Consider the following 21,505-nt stretch of genomic DNA (forward strand, 5'->3'; position numbering starts at 1 on the left):
TGCTATAAATAATAGCATATGTTAAGTTTCAAGAAACTTCAATTAATACTTTTCTCTTCATCAGAACACCCAGGCACATACTTTTAAGCCTATTAATATGAGTCATGGTCCTCGGAGAAACACTTTCTGGAATACTGGTCGCTAAAAATATGCATCTGTTATAAGCACTATCAGAAAAATACATAATGTACAATCAACATTTTATTTCAAAGTCTTCAAACATATTCAACATTTTCATAAATGACATTTAATGGTTGCAAAAGTTACCATGCAGAGATGTTTTAATCCACCAAAGTTCTAAGCACACATAATGTCCTCACTCTTCACATATACTGTTTTAATAAATAGTCCCTAAACATTAAATGGTCATCAAGTTCATGGTCAAGGTATGAAGATTCATTGGAATTTGCCTCCTTGTTTTAATACCATCTGAAAAATAAAATAAATAGGGGTTATACACTCAAATTTGTTCAAGATGGTTTGTTTTTTAACGAGATTTTGTAATTTCCAAGTAGCAACAACAATGGTGCATATACTAATGAAAATTAAGAAATTTAAGTAAGAAATATTCTACAATATTTCAATATAAATGACAGTTAAGTGTGTTCATGAAGGGAAATTAATTTAAGTACATGAAAATGAAACAAATATTACAAGTGCATGTACTTACAAAATAGTTTGTCCCAGTTTGCTATTATTTCTACAGTTCCTTTCCTGTCAACAAAGAGCAAAGAATTTAAAGTATTGTTGAAGCAGTGTTTCCAGAACCCGCAAACATGTGTGCACAAATCTTAATCTATGTTACCTTTGTGTCTGACAAAAATGTTACAAAACATATTAATACTGTAAAAAATGCAAACTCTTAAATTGATAAGACAATTCATAACTGTACAATAAATATGGTAATAACCGTTCTAGAAGTGCCAAATAGTCAATCCTAATGCACTTTAAAATAACACTACATGTATTCAACAAGAGCACTGCATAACAGGTGCCATGCTCGGCTACGAGTGCAGTTTTTTGAATAAATGAAAGCTTGTCAGAATTTTTTAAGAGGTCACAGTGACCTTGACCTTTGACCTAGTGACCCCAAAATGGTTGTGGTGTGTACAACTCATCAAGGTACATCTACATATGAAGTTTCAAAGTTGTAGGTGGAAGCATTTGATTTTAGAGCCAATGTTAAGGTTTTAGCATGACGCGGATGACACGATAAGCTGGCTATGACAATACCTCGGGTTTTCTCCGAAAACGCCGAGCTAAAAAAGGAAATCAGCATAATGACCTACTGAAAAAGGACGGACTTGTTTTGTGATTGGGACTCAGTGAAATTGGAACTTTTCTTTGTTAATGCCAATTCAAGATCAAAACCTAATTAACATCAACCTAATTAACATCAAACAAACAACAAAGTCAAACACGTCTGTGTACAAACGTACCAGTTTTGGGGTCATAGTTGTGCACGTCATCGGCATCTGGATACCAGTACTCCGGCTTTTCATAACCAATCTGGTCCACAGTGGAGATCCCCAGTTTATCTAGGGTGGGCTTCACACTGGCTAATAGCTTGTTGTATAGTGCTGCATCAGTTCCTCACTTCCACTGTGCAACAGGTAGTAAAACATGAACTTTGTAAGTAGGTCAAGATTTCTGCTGTGAGTTGTTTCTTTTTTCATGTTAAAAATTTTAGCTTTGTATTATCATCCATATCGATTACTTTCCATTCATTTCAGAGCAAGAATCTTTGTTTAAATGTATGTTATTAAGATAATGTAGACATTTTTTAAATAGTTAGTGTAAAAACAAGTTGTCATCATGACCTTGACCTTTGACCTAGTGACCTGAAAATCAATAGGGGTCATCTACGAGTTATGATCAATGTACCTATGAAGTTTCATGATCCTAGGCCTAAGCGTTCTTGAGTTATCATCCAGAAACCATTTTACTATTTCGGGTCATCGTGACCTTGACCTTTGACCTAGTGACCTGAAAAATCAATAGGGGTTATCTGCGAGTCATGATCAATGTATCTATGAAGTTTCATGATCCTAGGCATAAGCGTTCTTGAGTAATTTTCCGGAAACCATTTTACTGCTTTGAGTCACCGTGACCTTGACCTTTGACCTAGTGACCTGAAAATCAATATGGGTCATCTGCGAGTCATGATCAATGTATCAATGAAGTTTCATGATCCTAGGCATAAGTGTTCTTGAGTTATCATCCGGAAACCATTTTACTTTCCGGGTCATCGTGACCTTAACCTTTGACCTAGTGACCTGAAAATCAATAGGGGTCATCTGCGAGTCATGATCAATGTACCTATGAAGTTTCACTGGCGGCCATGTTTTTACACGGATCGGAACCACTTTTGAACTCGACCAAGATATCATTAAGACAAACATTTTGACAAAGTTAAATTAAGATTGGGCATGAAATGTGACTTCTACAGTGTTTACAAGGTTTTTCTATTTTTTGACCTAGTGACCTAGTTTTTGACCCCGCACAACCCAGTTTCGAACTCGGCCGAGATTTCATTGGGACAAAGCTTTTGACCAAGTTACATGAAGATGGGACAAAAAATGTAGCCTCTAGAGTGTTTAGGAGCAAATATTAACGGACGGACGCACATAAGACGGACAAAGACCAGTCACAAAAGCTCACCTGAGCAATCAGGTGAGCTAAAAATGAGGCGCAAACGCTTTGAAATTGTGAAAATTTGAGCAGTTGCTTCAAAAAATTTCAGAAAGAATAACTGCCTAAATTCTTTTAGAGGGAAAAGTGTATGTCACGACGATGATGCCATCGTTTTGTGAGCAGTATTGCTCAGACTATTCTGTAAATACTCGAGCTTAAAATTAAATTAATAAAATATTAATAAGAATTTTAGACTTTGTTATATAATTTACAAAGCCTATGGCTAAATTTCCCAAAATCTGTAGAAATCTCTATAGCAATTTTGTCAAATTTAAAATAACAAGTGATTTACATTTTTGCGAGACTTACTTCAGGAATACACATTTGTGATTTTCTACAGACATATTTAGAGATATTAAACTAAATTATTCCATCAATTCTATATTTGGAAATGTCCTACTGTTTATTTCTCAAAGTCATTTGTGCACTATCAACACCTTGAGATCACTCAGTGCAGCTTTATCAGTATATGTTGAGTCTCTTTTGCAGTATTTACCTTGACAGCTTCCAAAACACGCACTGCTAGACTGAAGTCGTTTAATTTCCTACAGGCGTTCATTAAGTTCTCAATTTCTTCCGATCCTGGTATGTAGTCGGCTCCCTATCAAAATGGAAACCGCAATTATCATAGAATCCAAATCATGATTAGCACAGACCCAAGAGACAAAGGTTAAACACATGTCTCCATGTAAATATTTTAATTGCTAGGCACGTTTTGAAAATCAAGTTCTATAAAGAAATCTTGATGACTTAAACAACAAGATAAATCAAATAAAAATTAATATAATGTACCCAGTTGAATTGCCTAGTTGCGAAAATGATCATGACTTTTTAAGGTGCAAACAAACAAGCAAAAGGCACAGAATGGGGGTAAAATGTTTGCATTTTATGGAATATTTTTTGGGGAAAATATTAACAATAATTGTATTTTTAAGTTTTAACATTCAAAATCATCCTCATCAATCCCTTGGACCGGTTTGACCATTGGGGACTTATGTGGGACGACAAAACAGAAATCACCTATTCATTATTAATTTAATATTCATTGTTTAATATTAAACTTATCTGTCATTACTGTAGTCTGTGTGGTGTGACAAATATAATAAAGTAAAATATACACATTTTAAAATGATTTAGATGAAGAACATAAAATAATATTATGTCCTTAATTCATTAATATTTGTAATGTCCACTTGTAATAACCTAAGTTAAGTCCCGTGTTTGCAAAAACTCTTACGGCTAAGCTTAATTTTTTACAATTTTAGAAGAATTTCAACAACTTTTCTTCCATAGAAAATAAACAAATCGGAAGAAAAAAATCAAAACAATAGAATAAAATAAGAGATGTGTTTGTCACAAACACAATGCCCCCTATTGCGCTGCTTTGATGCCATATATTTGACCTTTGACCTTGAAGGATGACCTTGACCTTTCACTACTCAAAATGTGCAGCTCCATGAGATAAACAGTGTTTTGACTACTTAACTAGACAAGGCGCACAACGAAACAACTGGAGCAAAACGATAATCTTATCAGTCAATACAAAACTGTAAAATGCCGCTCTCAGCCATGGACACACATACAGCAAAGCTCAACAAACGTCAATAATTAATAGCTATCAACAAGCCATGTTGAATTCATTTGAGCTTAATTGGGAAGAAACTGTTAATAGAGAACATGGTCAAATACGCGCAAATGGGGGTAATAAACTTCAGAACTATAGGCAGTTTATGACAGAATTCACTGTAGAGCCATACGTCAAGTGTTCTACGATAAGTCGAGCACAACGTAGAGCCTTGGCAAAATTCCGCTGTGGTGTTGCACCTCTTTGTATAGAAACAGGACAGTATGAAGGTTTACCAGAAAATGAACGATAGTTTTATCTGTAAGACGTGTGTTGAAAATGAAAAACATGCCCTAATGATGTGTCCGCTATGTAATAAAAAAACAAAATTTCAACGCATTAAACCCAAGAGAAAAAATGAACTTCTTGCTGTCAGATGATCACATCATTAAACCCAGTGCCTGAGCTTGTCATGACATTTTAATGAAGCGACCCAACCACATGTATATATAATCCATTTAATGTGTGCGCATAGTCAATTTCGTATCAAATAATAATATACTTTGTACTTCATAAGTACAAAACTGTTTATAATGTACAAATTGAAATGTTCTCTTACTATATTGTTTGATGATATATATTTTTATTTATTTTAAGAAAACTAATAATTTTTAACGGAATTTCATCAGGATCTTATTTATAATTCTAACAGTTGTAATTTTTATTTATTTTAAAAACACCAATCATATAAATCGAATAACCGTAAGATTCTTTTTTTATATTTCTAACAGATGTGAAAGATTCAATTATGTATATAATTGAACACTTTTAGAATTTTTAGAACTATCGTCGCTCGTAACTCTTTTAGAGTGGTTTTGTACACATATATATATATATATATATATATATATATATATATATATATATATATATATATATATATATATATATATATATATATATATATATATATATATATATATATACAATGATTTTGTATTGTTTTATTGTGTTTTATGTACAAAAGTGAGACGTTAATAATTTATTCTGTCTGTCTGCATGCCAAATATCAAGTTCCTATCTTCAATATTGCAAAAGTAATCGCAAAACTTTAAAGTTTTGGGACAGAATGACAGAATGACAAACGGACAGGCCAATAACAATATGCCCCCCATCATTCGATCCGGGGGCATAAAAAGTTTCCCAGTAACAAGTGCAATTGTTCAGCATGGAAGATTTTTAAGAAAAAATCAACCTGAGAGGAGGCTCCAAGCAAGTACAGAGGCGAACAATCTAAGACATATTCAAGCATGCTACCTGCATTTCTGTGAGAAGTTTACGTAATTCATAGCCATCAGCCTTTCCGGAGTCAATCTGCTTCATTAAATCTTTGTTTGCCTGCAGGTAACTGGAACAATACATACTGTCATTAACGGGATAATAACAAGTGATAAACAATGGTTTGACCTCAGAAAAAAGTCCCTACAAATACTTAACACTCCAAAAATGTAATGCACCCTGTTGCAAGTTATACAAACAATTGAAGGTGTTCGACAACGACTGAATTACAAACAAAGAATTCGTAATTTGCAGATGTTTGTTTTTTACAAATTTTATTGCATAAATTACAAGTACAGACTTCCCGAAACTCAACGGCCTTCAGTCAGACATTTGGTCTGACTGGACAGAATTTTCTGTCAGACCTTAGGTTATTCTGTCAGACCAAAGAATATACGTGAAGTTTCAAACAAAACTGAGAAAAATGTAAATTATTAGAAATACGTAAATATTGCTTTATCATTTTATTAGCTCATCTATTTTTTGAAAAAAAATTATGAGCTATTGTAATCACCTTGGCGTCGGCGTCTGAGTCGGCGTCCGGTTAAGTTTTGCGTTTAGGTCCATTTTTCTCAGAAAGTATCAATGCTATTGCATTCAAACTTGGTACACTTACTTACTATCATGAGGGGACTGGGCAGGCAAAGTTAACTCTGGCGTGCATTTTGACAGAATTATGTGCCCTTTTTATACTTAAAATATTGAAATTTTATGTCCATTTTATTCCTTAAGTATCAAAACTATTGCTTTCATACTTGCAACACTTACTAACTATCATAAGGGAACTGTGCAGGCAAAGTTATGTGAAGTTATGTAACTCTGACTGGCATTTGGACGGAATTATGGGCCCTTTATACTTAGAAAATTGAAAATTTTGTTAAGTTTTGTGTTTTGGTCCACTTTACCCCTAAAGTATCATAGATATTGCTTTCATACTTGGAACACTCGCAAACTATCATAAGGGGACAGTAAAAGGAAAAGTTGTATAACTCTGATTGTCATTTTTACGGAATTATGGCCCTTTTTTTACTTAGTAACTTTGAAAATATGGTTAAATTTTGTGTTTCGATCCACTTTATTCCTAAAGTATCAAGGCTATTGCTTTGAAACTTCAAATACTTTCATGCTATCATGAGGTTACTGTACCTGGCAAGTTTGAATAACCTTGACCTTTGAATGACCTTGACTCTCAAGGTCAAATTATTAAATTTTGCTAAAATTACCATAACTTCTTTATTTATGATTAGATTTGATTGATACTTTGACAAAACAACTCTTACCTGATATTCCACAATAGACTCCACCCAAACCATCCCCCACGCCCTTCCCCCCTCCCCCCCCCCCCCCTAAATCCCCCCCCCTTATATTTTTTTTAAAGATCATCTCATAAATGACCACACTATAGCCCACCCCCACCCCACCCACCCACCCCCAATTATTTTTTGAAACGGTTAAAAAACACAAATATTTATTAATTTTTTTTTTGGAAATACCGTCCCACCATCGCACCCAAGAATCCCCTCCCCCCCCCCTTTCCCCCCCCCCCCCCCCCCCCGAATTATTTTTTTTCATTTTTGTTCGCATTTTTGGAAGATAATGTAATAAATGACCACACCTACACACTATACACCCCTCTTCACTCCACCCCTCCCTCCTTTGTGATTGAAATTGAGAGTCCCTTCACCTTTAAAAAGAAAAATTGATGAGTGGTCTGCACCCGCGCAAGGCGGTGCTCTTGTTTTTTATCATATTACTTTGAGTAACGAAGTAAAGTAACAAAATTTGTTAACATCCACCTCCTCATTATTAAAGTCGCTAAAAAAATAACTATCTGTATCGTATCTATTTAAAAGCTTAATGTCATCTTCACTGTCTTCTTGTTCCCAGTCTTCTTCATCGTTCTGCGAGTGTCCAGGCTCGAGCTCCTTGGAGGCAATTGCTCTGGAAAGAAACGATAACATAAGTTTATTCTTAAGTTCACATTTTTGAGTAACAAAGTAATTTGTTTAAATTCATGGTCTGTCTTTTAAGACTCAGCGAATTTAAGAGGGGCGCTTATCCTTTGCGACATTCAAAAACTTCCACATTATTTACATTTACTTATTTACTACAAATGAACTTAATTCAAAAGAAGGAAAATGAAAACAAAATCACCTGGTTATGAATCCCCGTTAAACTCCGTGCTAGTTCCTTGATATCGTTGATAACTGCAAGCTGTTGCTTTGTTTAACTTTCACTTTTGTTTAAACTAAAAGTCGACTAAAAGTCGATCGAATGACGGTCAAATGTACAGATCCCAGCTTGAAGCATGCATTTTTTTAATCTTCGACAATAAGCAGGGAACCAAATGTATTTCTAGAACATATTTCACAGAGCACTGACAGATTATTTCCGATTTTTGACAAAACAACTTTGGACCAATCAACAGTGGGTTAACTGACCGACGAATACATTTGTCGAATACAAATTTCACAAATTCTCGTAATCTCGTATTTCACAAAATCCGCAATGTGCGTATTCCGCTGATGTTCTAAAAATAATTTCTCTGGAAAACCAAAAATATTTGTGCCTGACATTGTGGGTTGATTAGTTAAATATTTTGATCGGCCCTTGACTGTTTGTGTCGGACATGTCCGTAGGTCCGACAGAGTTTCGGGAAGTCTGCAAGTACATACTTGAGTAGATATATTGGTAAATGAAATGCTCACCTCTGAATCCGTTCGCATAAGTAGTGTAGTAACTTTCGTTTACAAAATTAAGCATGTTTAATTATTTTAAATAAATTGCAAGCATATCTAACAGTATTTTATACTACACTGCCTGGTATTTTACGAGCGTATTATATTAGTTGTTGATATAATGGATGCTCATATTGCAATGCATACCCGTATTCGATCATCAATGTAATATTTTTAGTGTTTCTAATTATTGGAACACCTGTATTTTTAAAAAATTTGTGGTATCTAAATTTTCAGACACAAAAGAAAATAATTATTTTTAAGTGTCCCAAAACCTGGAGTAATTACAGTAATATAATATAAATATAGCGTAAATCAGCGAGCACATGGCATCAAGTAAGCTGTTTTAATTTGAGCATAAAGAATAAATTTATGATCTGTTTGTGTTTATTTATCCCTGAAAATATTTAATGTTGCTCATTTTACCTACTTAAGTGCCGCCTTGATTCGAGGCAGCAGCCTATACATGAAAAATCTTGTTTCTAGTTGCAACTTGATTATTGCAACCACAACAACAAAGTGCACTTCTTTCACTATAGTGGTCTCGGTTACCCAATTATTCCCCAAATTATGTAACATGTGTATTATACCACTCAAGGTAACTGCGCCTTCTTTCCAGGCAGTCAACTGATTCCTATATTCCTATATTTTGGAGAATTTTCCCATATTTCTCAAAACCTCCTATATTTCCTATATTTTCCCATATTTTTGACTTATTTCCTCAATTTTGTTCTGAAAATTTCCTCTTTTGTTAAATACTTATAAGAAGTGATACTGCCTTTAGATATTTTAAATTACAGTGTAAAAAGCTGTCCCTCCTCTTCCAAAGCATCACCATCTTGCAGGAGTGCTGTTGTAAACCATTGCGATTTCTATATGGACACCTTTGATGAAGAAAAATACAACCATTTCAAAGGTGAGAACAAATCCTAGGCTGAAAAAGTAGAAGAAAGTTGTAACAGGTCTTTCCCCAGGGATTCTCTTATGAGGGGATATTTAATGCTCTTCCTGATCTTAGATGGAATTGAGCATATCTACAGGCGTCCAATTCTTTTGAATATTGAAAATTATTTAAATATTTAAGGTCATTGGGAGTCTTGTAGAATCATTTAGGAGGCTGTTAAAAAAAAGTTAATTATTTTGATGTTCAATAATCAATTTCAAATATATTTATATACTGAAGCTGCAAGAAAAATCTTATATTCTGTATGTAATTTTTATCATATAGGATGTTTTGGTGTTCTTTCCGTGTCCTAAAAATGTTTGATTGAACAGTGTATTGAAATTTTAATGTGCATAAAATACAGAATTTATATTATATACCATGATATGATACTACATGTGATTCGTGTTTTCGGTTTCAATAATTTCATTATCAATGGTATGTTGCACTCTTTATGTTAGGTTGTAAAACTATGTTTAATAATGTTTTGTGTTTTGGTGATTGTTAAGGTGATGGGGGGGATAAATTTCATTAAAAATTTGCTTTGGTTTTTCTTCATTCAATGTGGTACAATATGGTCAAACTATATATCATTTTAAAGCTAAAGACGGATAGAATAACATTAACACATTTTTGACATTCAATATTTGTGTGCTTTATTCATATTTTGGTTTAAAACCAATACATTTTTACACTTATTTACAAAATCTCAATCTAAAGTTAGGAAGGATATGCACTACCTTAAGTTGAATAAATACAAAGCTATATACATATACAAGGTCAAGTTAGCAACATTTCACAGAAAATTATTGTCATAAAACAACAAATGAGTTTTTATTCAACTGCCTATTTTGGATAAATTTCCTAAACAAAGTTCTAAAAATAACTAAAACGTAACTACTTTTTAAAAATCCAGGTATGGTGGATAATAAGAGTCACAATTCTTTTTCAAAGGCTTAACAATTTTGTCATTTACCTCTCAACCAAATTGCAAATTTAAACCATCTCAAATTGAAATAGATTGCAGACGACATATAAAATTGTAAAGGAATATAAAGAAATTGGCAAACCGATTGATTTTATATTTCGATTCCTTCTACCCATTTTGAAAGCGTGGCACTCTCTGTGCTCCGTAGAAAAACGTGCAAAACAAATCGGTCGAAACCACGTGCAGTGGTGAGAAAACCGGGTATGTGTATACACATACCTGAGAAAGCACAAACATATTTTGACAGTTGGTTCGCAACTAGTAAAACAACTATTAACATTAATCAGCAAGAGATCGCACTCAATAACAGAAATGACCACGTAGAGATATCATCACTTACCCTATTACAAATATTTTCCAGCTGAAAATTGTCTCCTACACGTCTTTTTTAGTTTATTTGTATTGTTTTTCTGGAGCCGAAGTGCATCTCACAGAATATCCATCCAACTTCCGTTGTTTTCACTTTCGTAATTAAAAACTTTGTTTAAAAGAATTATTTCTCCTTTTAGATTGTTAAAGCGATGTGTTATTATATATTATCAATAGAATAGTATACCGTGATGAATTTAACGGAGTTACGTATCGATCTTTCTGTCAGTCTGTAAGCGTACTATTTTATGCGCAATAATATAAGTATGGTGATTCGACAACAATTGTAAACATTGGTGAAATGCTTCTTACATAGTTATTCTTTTGAGTGTTTATAAGGTCTGATCGTGCAGTTTGCAAACATCAACGGAAAGATTACAATCCAATGCATTTGTCATCGTCAACCGTTTGGAATGTCAATTAGGCGATGAGTGAGTTTTTAACATGTTTCTTTCTATTTTATGAATTTACAAATGGCTGCCCCATGGTGATGAAATGACATGTGTTCGAGTTTTGATATTTCTAGATATGTAAACTTTTTTTACTATTTAAGCGTAACTTGCCCTCGTCAATGTCGATATTATTCACTAGTTATATAATTTTCCGCCGAAATACGTTGAATAAATATGATTCAGATTTTTGAAAATAATGTATATTTTAGTGTTAAAATCGCGTTGTATTTTGATTGATTTTGTGGATGGTATGATACGTTGATGTACAAAATTGGTAGCAGTTTGAAGGAAAAACATCCTTTAAAGCATATATGTATACATTTTCAATGTGGCACTCTTTCTTTAGTCAAATTTGAGTTCAATGCTTGGGGTCCCACATTTTTCAAAATGAAGCCTCTACATGAACCTTAACTATTTTAATAAAAAAAATTCAGGTGTCAACATTGATGACCACAGTGTGTTGCTGCATCAGCATATCTGCTTTGGTGGTGAAGATGAGGGACTGTTTTGTTAAGTAACACATGAATTTAATGACTATTGACAGAAAACAAGTAAGAAAGAAGTTCTGTACATATCTCTAGAACATTACTTTTTACCATAAAACTCCTATATTTTAACCCTAAACAAGCCCAAACCTCCTATATTTGGATGGAACAATTCCTATATTTTTTTCCTATATTTTCACATTAAGTCAGTCTTTCTTTTTTTCTCCCTAGGTCAAAACTAAAAATGTAAAAACTTATTTAACTTTACAGTATTTTGGCATAAATTAAAAATAAAATGATAAGCCTCATTAGGCATTGCTTTTAAACCTTTATAACTACATTGTAGACTAAGAAATTTCCTAGATCTTTTGTTTAATGTTGTGCAAATTGTCGACCTCATAGAAGACCATCCCCCATTCATGAGAATGTCTCCTCTTGGTAAATGAATTTCCAGCAGGGCAATGCTACTAGATTTTGGCAGAAAATTGATCATAAAGCAATCAAATATTGTAATCTCGGGTTTTAGTCTAGTGCATCTTCAGGAAATTCCTACTCACAAATATGCATACACAGTTAAATAGTTGTTTTCCAAATTCTAAACTAAACAATTTAACAATAAATAATTATTTTTATGCCCCCGAAGGAGGGCATATAGTGATCGGACCGTCCGTCTTTCCGTCTCACTTTGCGTTTTGGTTTCACGTTTAGGTGGGAAAAATGCTCATAAGTTCTATGTCCCTTCACATAGCAATTTGATATTTGGCATTCACGTGTATCTCATGGAGCTGCACATTTTGAGTGGTGAAAGGTCAAGTCAAGGTCATCCTTCAAGGTCAAAGGTCAAAAAACATGTATCAAAGCGGCGCAGTAGGGGGCATTGTGTTTCTGACAAACACATCTCTTGTTTGAAACTATGAATTATTGTTGACATTGTTTACAAGTGGAGATCAGTCTAAATGTTTCACCTCTGTCTATCTAATATTGCCTGAAACATATTAATTAACCATAATTACGTTTGGTAATAAAAAAATTCATGAATCAATTCTTACCAAAACTTTTTATTACAGGTTATTTACAAGTTGAGATCAGTCTAAATGTTTCACCTCTGTCTGTCTAATATTGACTGAAACATATTAATTAACCATAATTAGGTTTGGTAATATAAAAAAATTCATGGATCAATTCTTACCAAAACTTTTTATTACAGGTTCCATAGGATGTAGAAAATACAGCATCGGTATATATGAGTAAGTATAATACATGTATTAGGGATTTACAATGTTTTGTAGTGCACATCTCTTTACCCAGTGTTGCCAGTGCGTTTGCAGTCGGGGTTTTTCCATCATTTTGTGAATGGGGCCCGGTCCCTTTGGATTGCAAAAACAGCGTTGTTTTTTACTAAATTGGAAAATTAAGTGTTTTTGATACTTGCGTTTTTGACAAATACTTTTAAATTGAGAACAAAAGTGATTTCAATAAAACATTAACTAAGGTTCAACTTATATAACTTGATAGGAGATGAACTAAATGTTGAGACCTATTTTTTTTTTTCAGAAACCTTCTTTTGGGAATTTTTAGGTCCTGTGTGGGGAAAATATAATATAATGTAATATGAGTCGTGTTCCGAGAAAACTTGGCTTAATTCATGTGCGTAAAGTGTCATCCCAGATAAGCCTGTGCAGGCTAATCAGGGATGACACTTTCCGCTTTTATGTCATTTTTCGTGAAGTCTGTTCTTAGCAAAAATCCAATTAATGCAGAAAGTGTCATCCCTGACAGGCTAATCTGGGACGACACTTTACGCACATGCATTATGCCCAGTTTTCTCACAACATGACTCATATTATCATCCTTCATGCATTTGTAAGTATACGACTGCCATGAAGAGTCCAAGTGTTGCTTATCTTAATGCCTTAAAGGTCAAGGTCACTTATAAAAGTTTATAGACATTTGGCTATAAAGCAACTAGTTTGTGACATTAGCAGAGTTTTAACCCTTTACCACTTACGATAGATACGTATTTTGACACATTTGTAGTCACTTAGAAAGATTAATTTAATAAAAAAAGGCCTTTCTTACTAGATCCAAGTTTTAAAGGTTTCAGTTCCAACCCTTAGATACTGATGAGCAGCAAACAGCATTAAACCTGAACAGACTGCGAGTAACTCGCAGGCTGTTCTGGTTTTATGCTTTTTGCGCATAGCCATTTTCACTTTGCTTCTGAGTGGGAAAGGGTTAAGAAAAAAGTGGAATGGGAGGTATATGTGCCCTATGGACACGTGTGTTGTTAATATAGATGTACCTGGTGGTATAAAGTAATTTAAAATGTATCATGGTGCGTTCAATAACAAACTCCAACCAACTGCGTGGGATTTTTTCCTGGCAGTATTCCCCTGCCATGACTAATGTCCGTACCGCAACATAACTAACTGGAAGCTGATGTTCATATTATTAAAAGTTAAAACGAGTCAAATCGTCTTGTCTTTTGACGTTATTAATTTTAAGGATGAGGTGACATCGAAAGACGTCCGTTCGGCACGAAGCGACCTTATGAACTTAAAACACACAGAGACACTACTGCATTTGCGAACAAGCCCTCACACGCTTAGAATGTTGGAAATCCTCGCCATTAAATTGCCTTCCTGTGAAGAAGGAAAACGTATACCGGGAAATATAACATTGTGTACCGGTTAATACGATAAACATAAGAAACTATCAGATATCGTTGTTTCCCATATTGATACGTGACTATATATGTACTCGATTTTTGTTATTTGAAAAACACTGATCCATTAAATCGATAAAAGTCCATCATATGGGTCTTGTTCTGAGAAAACTTGGCTTAATTCATGTGCGTAAAGTGTCATACCAGATAAGCCTGTGCAGTCCGCACAGGCTTATCAGGGACGACACTTTCCGCCTAAACATGATTTTCGGTAAGGAGGGACTTCCTTGAAACTAAAAATACCATAAAAGCGGAAAGTGTCTTCCCTGATTAGCCTGTGTGGACTGCACATGCTAATCTGGGATGACACTTTACGCACATACATTAAGCCCAGTTTGCTCAGAACAAGGCTCATATACTTCTGAATTTAAGAGTCATCGCTTGTGTGACATTCTATACTCGCGATACCTGAAATGGCCTGTCGCTATCTTTGTTTTGAATTCTTGTTTCTTAATGCTTTGTTATTCTTTTTCTTCATCTTTCTTTTCTGTGACTTCGAACCCTTCAACTTCCTAAATGGAACAAATCTGTGTAGGTTGTTTTTTCGCTTGCTGCTGTCTAAGGAACATTTGCTAGCGCCATGATTTAATATTGCTTTTCTGTTCAATTCCGTCAACAGGGTAAATTCTTCTTCATCCGGATCAACTGAAACTGAACAACAATTACTGAGCACGTATGTCGAGTGAAAAGAAAACAAAACAAAACCGGAAGCAGGTTTCATGAAGCATCCTTATTCTTTGGTTATTGAAACTTTAAGATGTGCGGTGAAATTCTAACTCTGTGTACGTGATACGCTGTTTGCAAGAAGGCAAACGAACACAAAATCAATGCTTAAAACAATCATAATTTAAAATGTTTAATTGCTGGCGTTGCTGGTAATGATGATAAATTAAACAATAAAAAATCGTGATAACAATAATACGATGATGTGAATATGCGCAATACAACTTCTCAACAAGCGACAAGACTTTGTTGAAGGGCCCAAATTTATGGGTTAGCCGTCATTACGACTTAACAATAAACGTTATGTTCCTTTATTTTCAAAACCGAATTGTACTAGGCCGATTGATGCAACTTTAACTGTTGTAACTTGCGATGCTTCGGCTTGCATGTTTAGGTGTCATCACCAGGCTTATACACATCAAATTACTTTAATGGCCATTTGTTGTGTTTGCATTGTCGGTGAATTGATTGCATTTATGACTGTTGGTCTTTTTTATTATTCGAGAGTTGAAATTGATAGTTAACTATTTAGATTGAGCTTATATTTCGCAAGTCAAATCAAATAGCAAAATATTTTGCACACATAAAAATGGTATATTTTCAGATATAGTGATATAATATTTCGGTGCTAAGACCTACCTGACGAGAACCGACTGCTCGCACAACTGTGCACGTGTACCTTCTCGGCCCTCCCTACACCGTGGTCAAGGTTCATAATCACCATAGAAACGACGAGGTAAGCAATGACAAACATTCTGCAATATCCAATTTTTAAGCTTGCGTAAACGTATGATTCTTTTTTTATCTGAAGGAATCACGTATAATACAAACAGGTTAAATTATTTATTTGAATATTGATGTCATGCGTACACATCACTGTAACACTACTTGATGTATTTGTATTTTTCTGTTATATCTTCATGGACAACTACCGGGTATATCCTTTATAAATCAGAAATTACTAAAAGCTGTTTGGAAGTTATTATCTTTACATCCAAAACGGTTCATAACAACCAATAAATAAATTTCCATATAACTATTTGCAGCCAACTTTATATCCCTTGATAAGAATTTCGCTCGCAAATCTCTATGGAAACCATAAATGTTACATGTATTATTTTCTTAAACAATCGCAGGCGTAGCAATCATCACAACGGAATACTAACAGTAACAAGATGTAAACGATACGCTGTGTATTGTTAGCGTGGAAACAATATCCAATGATTCAACCGCAAATATGTATCAGTATCATTTGAACAAAATGCAATCGATACAGAAAGAAAGATTGGTCTTTGAAAAGCAAATAATGACTTGTCTCAACAAGAGATTTTGATGAGATTTATCGGTTCTTATTTGTATGCAATTTACGTCGGATATTCATAAAGTCCTCTGGTTCATGTTGTCGTCGCCGCTTGAAAACGGCGTTTGCAAATAATAATTGGTGTCATAATTCATCTGTATTGGATAATTAAATTGCATGGAATGTTTTTATAGCTGATAGTGTTTTTTTCTGTCGGAAATTCCACGGATGAGGAAAGATAATTAAGATCAAGGACCACTGTGTGTTGTGTTAAGTTTGCAATTGAATACATAATATATAGTAGTAGCTCAACCTTTTAACCGACAAATGCGTTTTTATATACGCAGAATAATCTCTCAAGCATGGCCATTCTTCTGCAAGGAACAAAATAAATAATATATTGACGGAAGTACAATTCTATCAAGCCATTTATGTATAGCGTCTAGAAAAAAGGCCTTGGCAAACAGCGTAGACCCAGATGAGACGCCGCATGATGCGGCGTCTCATCAGGGTCTGCGCTGTTTGCTTAAAGGAATTTCTGTGAGAAATGTTCTAAATATAGAAATAAATATACTAGACATCCCTAATTTTGAAAATAAATTGATCCAATTTAGAAGGATGGGAGAGTCCACTAGGCATAAATTGGTTAAGTAGGTTAGCTGAAAGCACGATTAGTAGGACTCTTTGTATTATTTTTTTCTATAAATGTCAATAGTCTGTTGTATACAGAATTATCACAAAATTCGCGTAAACCATATTTTAGTAATACATAAATTCGGGACAAACGTCTTTTTTTTTATTTCATAAAGGCATCAGCAAATTCGCCTACAACGTCTCTTAAATGACGGCAAACGTCGCTTTTAGATTCATAAAAGGTATTAGTAAATGACAAGCGTATCTTTTAGTAGCAAATTTAAATCAGTAAATTTGCGAAAAACGTCTTTGTTATTTAGCAAGCCCAAGATAAGCTTCAATCAGAACTCTTTTATTTTAGATTAGCATAATTGACTCTTGCAATTTAAGTATGCAATAATAAAGAAAAATGATTTTTTCGTCGAGGAGAGGGCATGCATGCACGAAGAAATTGGTGTTCTGTTTTTATTTTAAAATCTAAACAACGTAATATACAACAGAAATGTGAATGAGACGTCCACTTGTTACAAGCAATCAAAACCGTTTCAAGCACCGCATCTGTAATACAGGAACAGAACAAATAATTCGCACATACTGTAATCTCAGAATAAAATTAACTTAAATATTTTTAGTGGCATACACACCATCATAGTCTGCTTCGTTAACCAATTCATAACTTACCATGCGTGCGTGGAAACGAAACAAAATATATACTAATCCTGAATGTAATAGGTATAAATTGCGCATACTCATAATTATACTCGCTATTGTAAGTACTATCTACTGATTCACATCCTCAATCATCGATATCATTCATGATGATGATGATGAGTGATTAATGATGATGGTGGTGGTGGTCATGATGATGATGGTGGTGGTGGTGATGATAATGATGATGGTGGTGTTGATGATGATGGTGGTGGTGATGAGTATGATGATGATGATGATGATGATGATGATGATGATGATGATGATGATGATGATGACGACGACGACGACGTTGATGATGTTGTTGATGATGATGATGATGATGATGATGATGATGTCAGATGATGATGATGATTTAGTCGCCCGTCTAATTCATTAGCCTACACTAAGCCCCACTCACGTGCCGGTCTCGCCCAGCGGCATGTCAAACACGTGGTTGCCATGACACGTGAGGCCAGAGGAACACGGGCACCGGAACACAGTGCCGTTAGGTTTGCCGGATCCGTAGCGCACCAAACAGCCTAAAGTGATTCTTAAACTTAGGCGCTGCATATATTCACATACAGGTTTAAGCATCTTTTCTACTAGTTTTGTAACAGATGAATATGTGAACAAAAGATAAACGACATAACTAATTATCGTCAAATACCTCTGTTAAACAGATTTTCTGGACATAAACATAGGCAAAATGCATTCACATAATCGGATGGAAATCTAAGGCAGTAATACGAGCATTGCATGTCTGTTTACGTAACCAATAATTGCAGACGATTTTTGATACAAAGTCCAAAAACTTATTAACATTCCTGCACGGGTATATTCATCATTTTGTACATGTAGTCATTGCGTGATTAAAGGTTGTCTTAATTAATTGGCCACACGTGTAAACATTAAAGGGACCTTCTCACAGATTTTGGCATGTATTGAAGTTTGTAATTACATGCTTTATCTTGATAAATGTAAACATTGGATCTAAAAAGCGACTGTAAAATCACAATAATAAAATAAAAGAAAGAAAAAAGGTAACGCTCAACTGGGCTCGAACCACTGACGCCTGGAGTAAAAGTCTATTGCTTAAACCACTCGGCCATCTATGCTCATTCAATGAGTTATGTATTATATACTTCAAAAATGCAATCCTCGTAGTATCACAAAATACGCCGACAACAACAGAACTCTTCAAATAATTCAATCGTTTCGCGATGTTGCTTTATAATTTTCCGGTTTTTAAATCGTCAAAAGATGCATAAAATGGATATTTTAGAGCTTTGTAAATGTTCAGTACTACCGTTTCCTCACATCATAACTACATTGAAAATTTGCGAATCTGAAACCTGTTTTGTTTGTCAATTTATCAAAACGTGCAAAGACCTCTTTAAAAGCTTTACAGAGTTGTGTAACATATTCAAGTATAGGTATGATTACCAGACCCGTCCAATCCCATAGACTGACAGTGGGCGTATCCCATAGTCAGAGAACGCTTTCCGATGGGTCGATCATCATTGACGCAACACTCGTTGTCGCTGCAGTCCGCACCGGAAGCGCATGGTTGGTGAAGCGTCGACGTCACCGTGACTGCCGCAACCTGGCAGGTCCCTGTAGACGAGATTTAAGTGAGGCATTTGAATTTTGGGTTTGTGCACAAGTTGTTGTGTGTTCGTGTTATTGTTTTTACTTTATAAGTTGAAATAGTAAAAGAAGCATTCTTTTCAATTGATTGCATGAATCCGAAACTACACATGAACAATAAAATGCCACCATCGAAAATCCCCGAAGTAAAGCAGTGAATGGAAAGCGGATTGTGATTTCTTAAACACGAGGGTTTGTGGATTATTTAGTTCCATATCCCAAGCTAAATGAACTGACGTATGGTTAAACAGGCCACACATTGGGATTTGGAAAATATGTGTGAATACTTACATTAGGTTTTGAATATACTTAAAAACACCTCTGAAGGCAAAATACACACACATTTACACACACAATGTCCGATATACGAACAGCACCATCATGATCTCAAACATACCAGTTTCCCCTAGTGGAACTTCCACCATTCCCGACCCCTGGCATTTGTAGCCGCTAGTACACGGGCAATCGTAGAACAAACCAGACGTGCCTGTCGAGAGCTCGTGCACAAAGCACTCTGAAATAATCAATTTGATCAATCTGATTTTAATTTCAAGTAACTCTCTCCATGCACCTTTTATTAGTTTCTAATAAATCAGCTTCAAGTCTATCTTTTGCTAATACACACCACGATATAGCGAAAATATATAGGGATTGAAAACGAAATACTAGAGCCACTGGTGCCGTTTTTGTGACAACTGCCGTCAACAAAGCGCATGTGTCGTGTTTCCAAATGTTCGACGACGGTACGGCGGCGACCATCCGGCTGGTAGAAACTTACGCAGCACTCATCAGCCGCGCATTGCGCGCTGGTGGAGCAATACACCTCGAGCTGCTCGGTAGTGGGGAATGCCTGGATCAGGGAATTGTGTAGTGTAAAAGTCGCGGTATTGCTGGTCGTGTTTGCGTGTATTCCAATTGACTGGGTGAGGACACAGTGGTTAGCCTGTGGCTATGATATTAATAAGTACGAAAAATTAAACTTTTCTGAAAAAAAATCACTATCAAATAAATATATAACAAGGTATCCAACTCAAAATCAACCGAAAACAGGAAGCATCGCTTTGAAAAGCCAAAACTTCATCAAGTATGCAGCGATTTTCATGAACCCGGTCTTATTCAACACATACATTAATTTCCTTTTTTATATATATACATTTGATAGTGAAACATGTGTTTTTCAGAAAAGTTGATTTTTCATTATAATTTGTTTATTTATCATTCAAAATGATGTTTTCATTAATTAATATCATAGCCACACGCTAACCACCTGTGGGTGATGAAGGCGCAGCTTTTGGTTCGTTTGGACAAGTCTGTGACAACATCATCGAATACCCTTGACTATTCATTCTATTACCCTCGACGAATGGAGAAGATAATTAGGGCAGAGGGTATCGAGTGTTTGTTATTAAAAAATCATTAAGATTGTCTGTTTAAAAAAAAACAACACTTGATGGATTAATTTTACTTTTATAATATATAATACAGTTTCTTAGCGTTGTTGTAACCTGGTTCATTTGATAAACCGTTTTGTTTTTTTTGTAAGTCTTCCTTCTACTGTTGTATGTTTTGATGTGTAAACTTATAGAAAGACCTTATACTCACTTCGAATTATCTTTATACGTCTACATGTACATGTTGTTGCTTTTTAAATTACATAGAATATAACATGGGCGATGGTGGTTAAACATGGGCGATGGTGGTTAAACAAGAGAATATAACATGGGCGATGGTGGTTAAACAAGTTGTAAAGATGTTCAAGACATTGTATACGCGTTGCGTGTATAACATTGTATTAATATCGTTATAATAATCTATTGCAAAGAAACTTACTGTGGCGAACCCCTGAAGATAAGCCAAGACAACAACGACCTTCATGTTTCTCGTCTGTTCTGTATCATGGCCAGTCACGTATACAAGATAAGCAAAGCTCCGTATGTGTATATGTACACATGTATATCTTAACAGGGCCGCAACCACACCAATTATTAAACTTGTTGCCGACAATAAATCAACCGCAGTGTAAATGGCAGAGAAGTCTGACGAAGCTAATTCACATACTAGTATTTAAAGCTGCTACATCACAGATAGTGAAGATAATACCCGTAATAACAAAGTGTTCGGGCACTTAAAAATAATTTATGTGTTCGTGTCAGAAAGTTAAAAAAATAACAGCTTATTCAAAAATAACAGCTGTCTGAAAATTTAGTGACGAAAAA

General features: G+C 34.8%; 2 protein-coding genes and 1 long non-coding RNA gene across 3 annotated transcripts; 1 reads left to right on the plus strand and 2 right to left on the minus strand.

Annotated features, from left to right (window-relative positions):
- Window positions 1-188: 188 nt before the first annotated feature.
- On the minus strand, window positions 189-6,399 carry LOC127879644 (cytochrome c oxidase subunit 5A, mitochondrial-like). Its single transcript, XM_052426624.1, is given in 6 exon segments — window positions 189-429; window positions 671-714; window positions 1,440-1,602; window positions 3,191-3,295; window positions 5,576-5,666; window positions 6,111-6,399. Coding segments are annotated over 5 exon segments (426 nt in total). The 5' UTR covers window positions 6,164-6,399; the 3' UTR covers window positions 189-429; window positions 671-700.
- A 2,028-nt stretch (window positions 6,400-8,427) lies between these two features.
- LOC127879651 (uncharacterized) lies at window positions 8,428-15,815 on the plus strand. The gene is made up of 4 exons (XR_008049184.1): window positions 8,428-9,250; window positions 11,521-11,574; window positions 12,779-12,818; window positions 15,624-15,815. It is a non-coding gene; the product is annotated as an uncharacterized LOC127879651 (long non-coding RNA).
- A 1,588-nt stretch (window positions 15,816-17,403) lies between these two features.
- On the minus strand, window positions 17,404-21,282 carry LOC127879642 (uncharacterized). The gene is made up of 6 exons (XM_052426622.1): window positions 21,120-21,282; window positions 19,956-20,139; window positions 19,687-19,803; window positions 19,086-19,256; window positions 18,061-18,181; window positions 17,404-17,510 (listed from the first exon to the last, which is right to left on the minus strand). Exons 1-6 carry the CDS (start codon window positions 21,162-21,164, stop codon window positions 17,498-17,500), a joined length of 651 nt encoding a protein of 216 aa, XP_052282582.1. The 5' UTR covers window positions 21,165-21,282; the 3' UTR covers window positions 17,404-17,497.
- Window positions 21,283-21,505: the final 223 nt, after the last annotated feature.

This window comes from Dreissena polymorpha, chromosome 4 (assembly GCF_020536995.1).
Source record: "Dreissena polymorpha isolate Duluth1 chromosome 4, UMN_Dpol_1.0, whole genome shotgun sequence".
Classification (NCBI taxonomy): domain Eukaryota; kingdom Metazoa; phylum Mollusca; class Bivalvia; order Myida; family Dreissenidae; genus Dreissena; species Dreissena polymorpha.

What these genes read in the sequence shown, in the direction of transcription:
- LOC127879642 (XM_052426622.1), bottom strand. Translation starts at nt 21,164, where the DNA reads ATGAAGGTCGTTGTTGTCTTGGCTTATCTTCAGGGGTTCGCCACA. An exon ending in AAACGGCACCAGTGGCTCTA is followed by an intron (nt 19,804 to 19,955) that starts GTATTTCGTTTT and finishes TGATTATTTCAG; the next exon opens with AGTGCTTTGTGCACGAGCTC. An exon ending in AGTTCCACTAGGGGAAACTG is followed by an intron (nt 19,257 to 19,686) that starts GTATGTTTGAGA and finishes TCTCGTCTACAG; the next exon opens with GGACCTGCCAGGTTGCGGCA.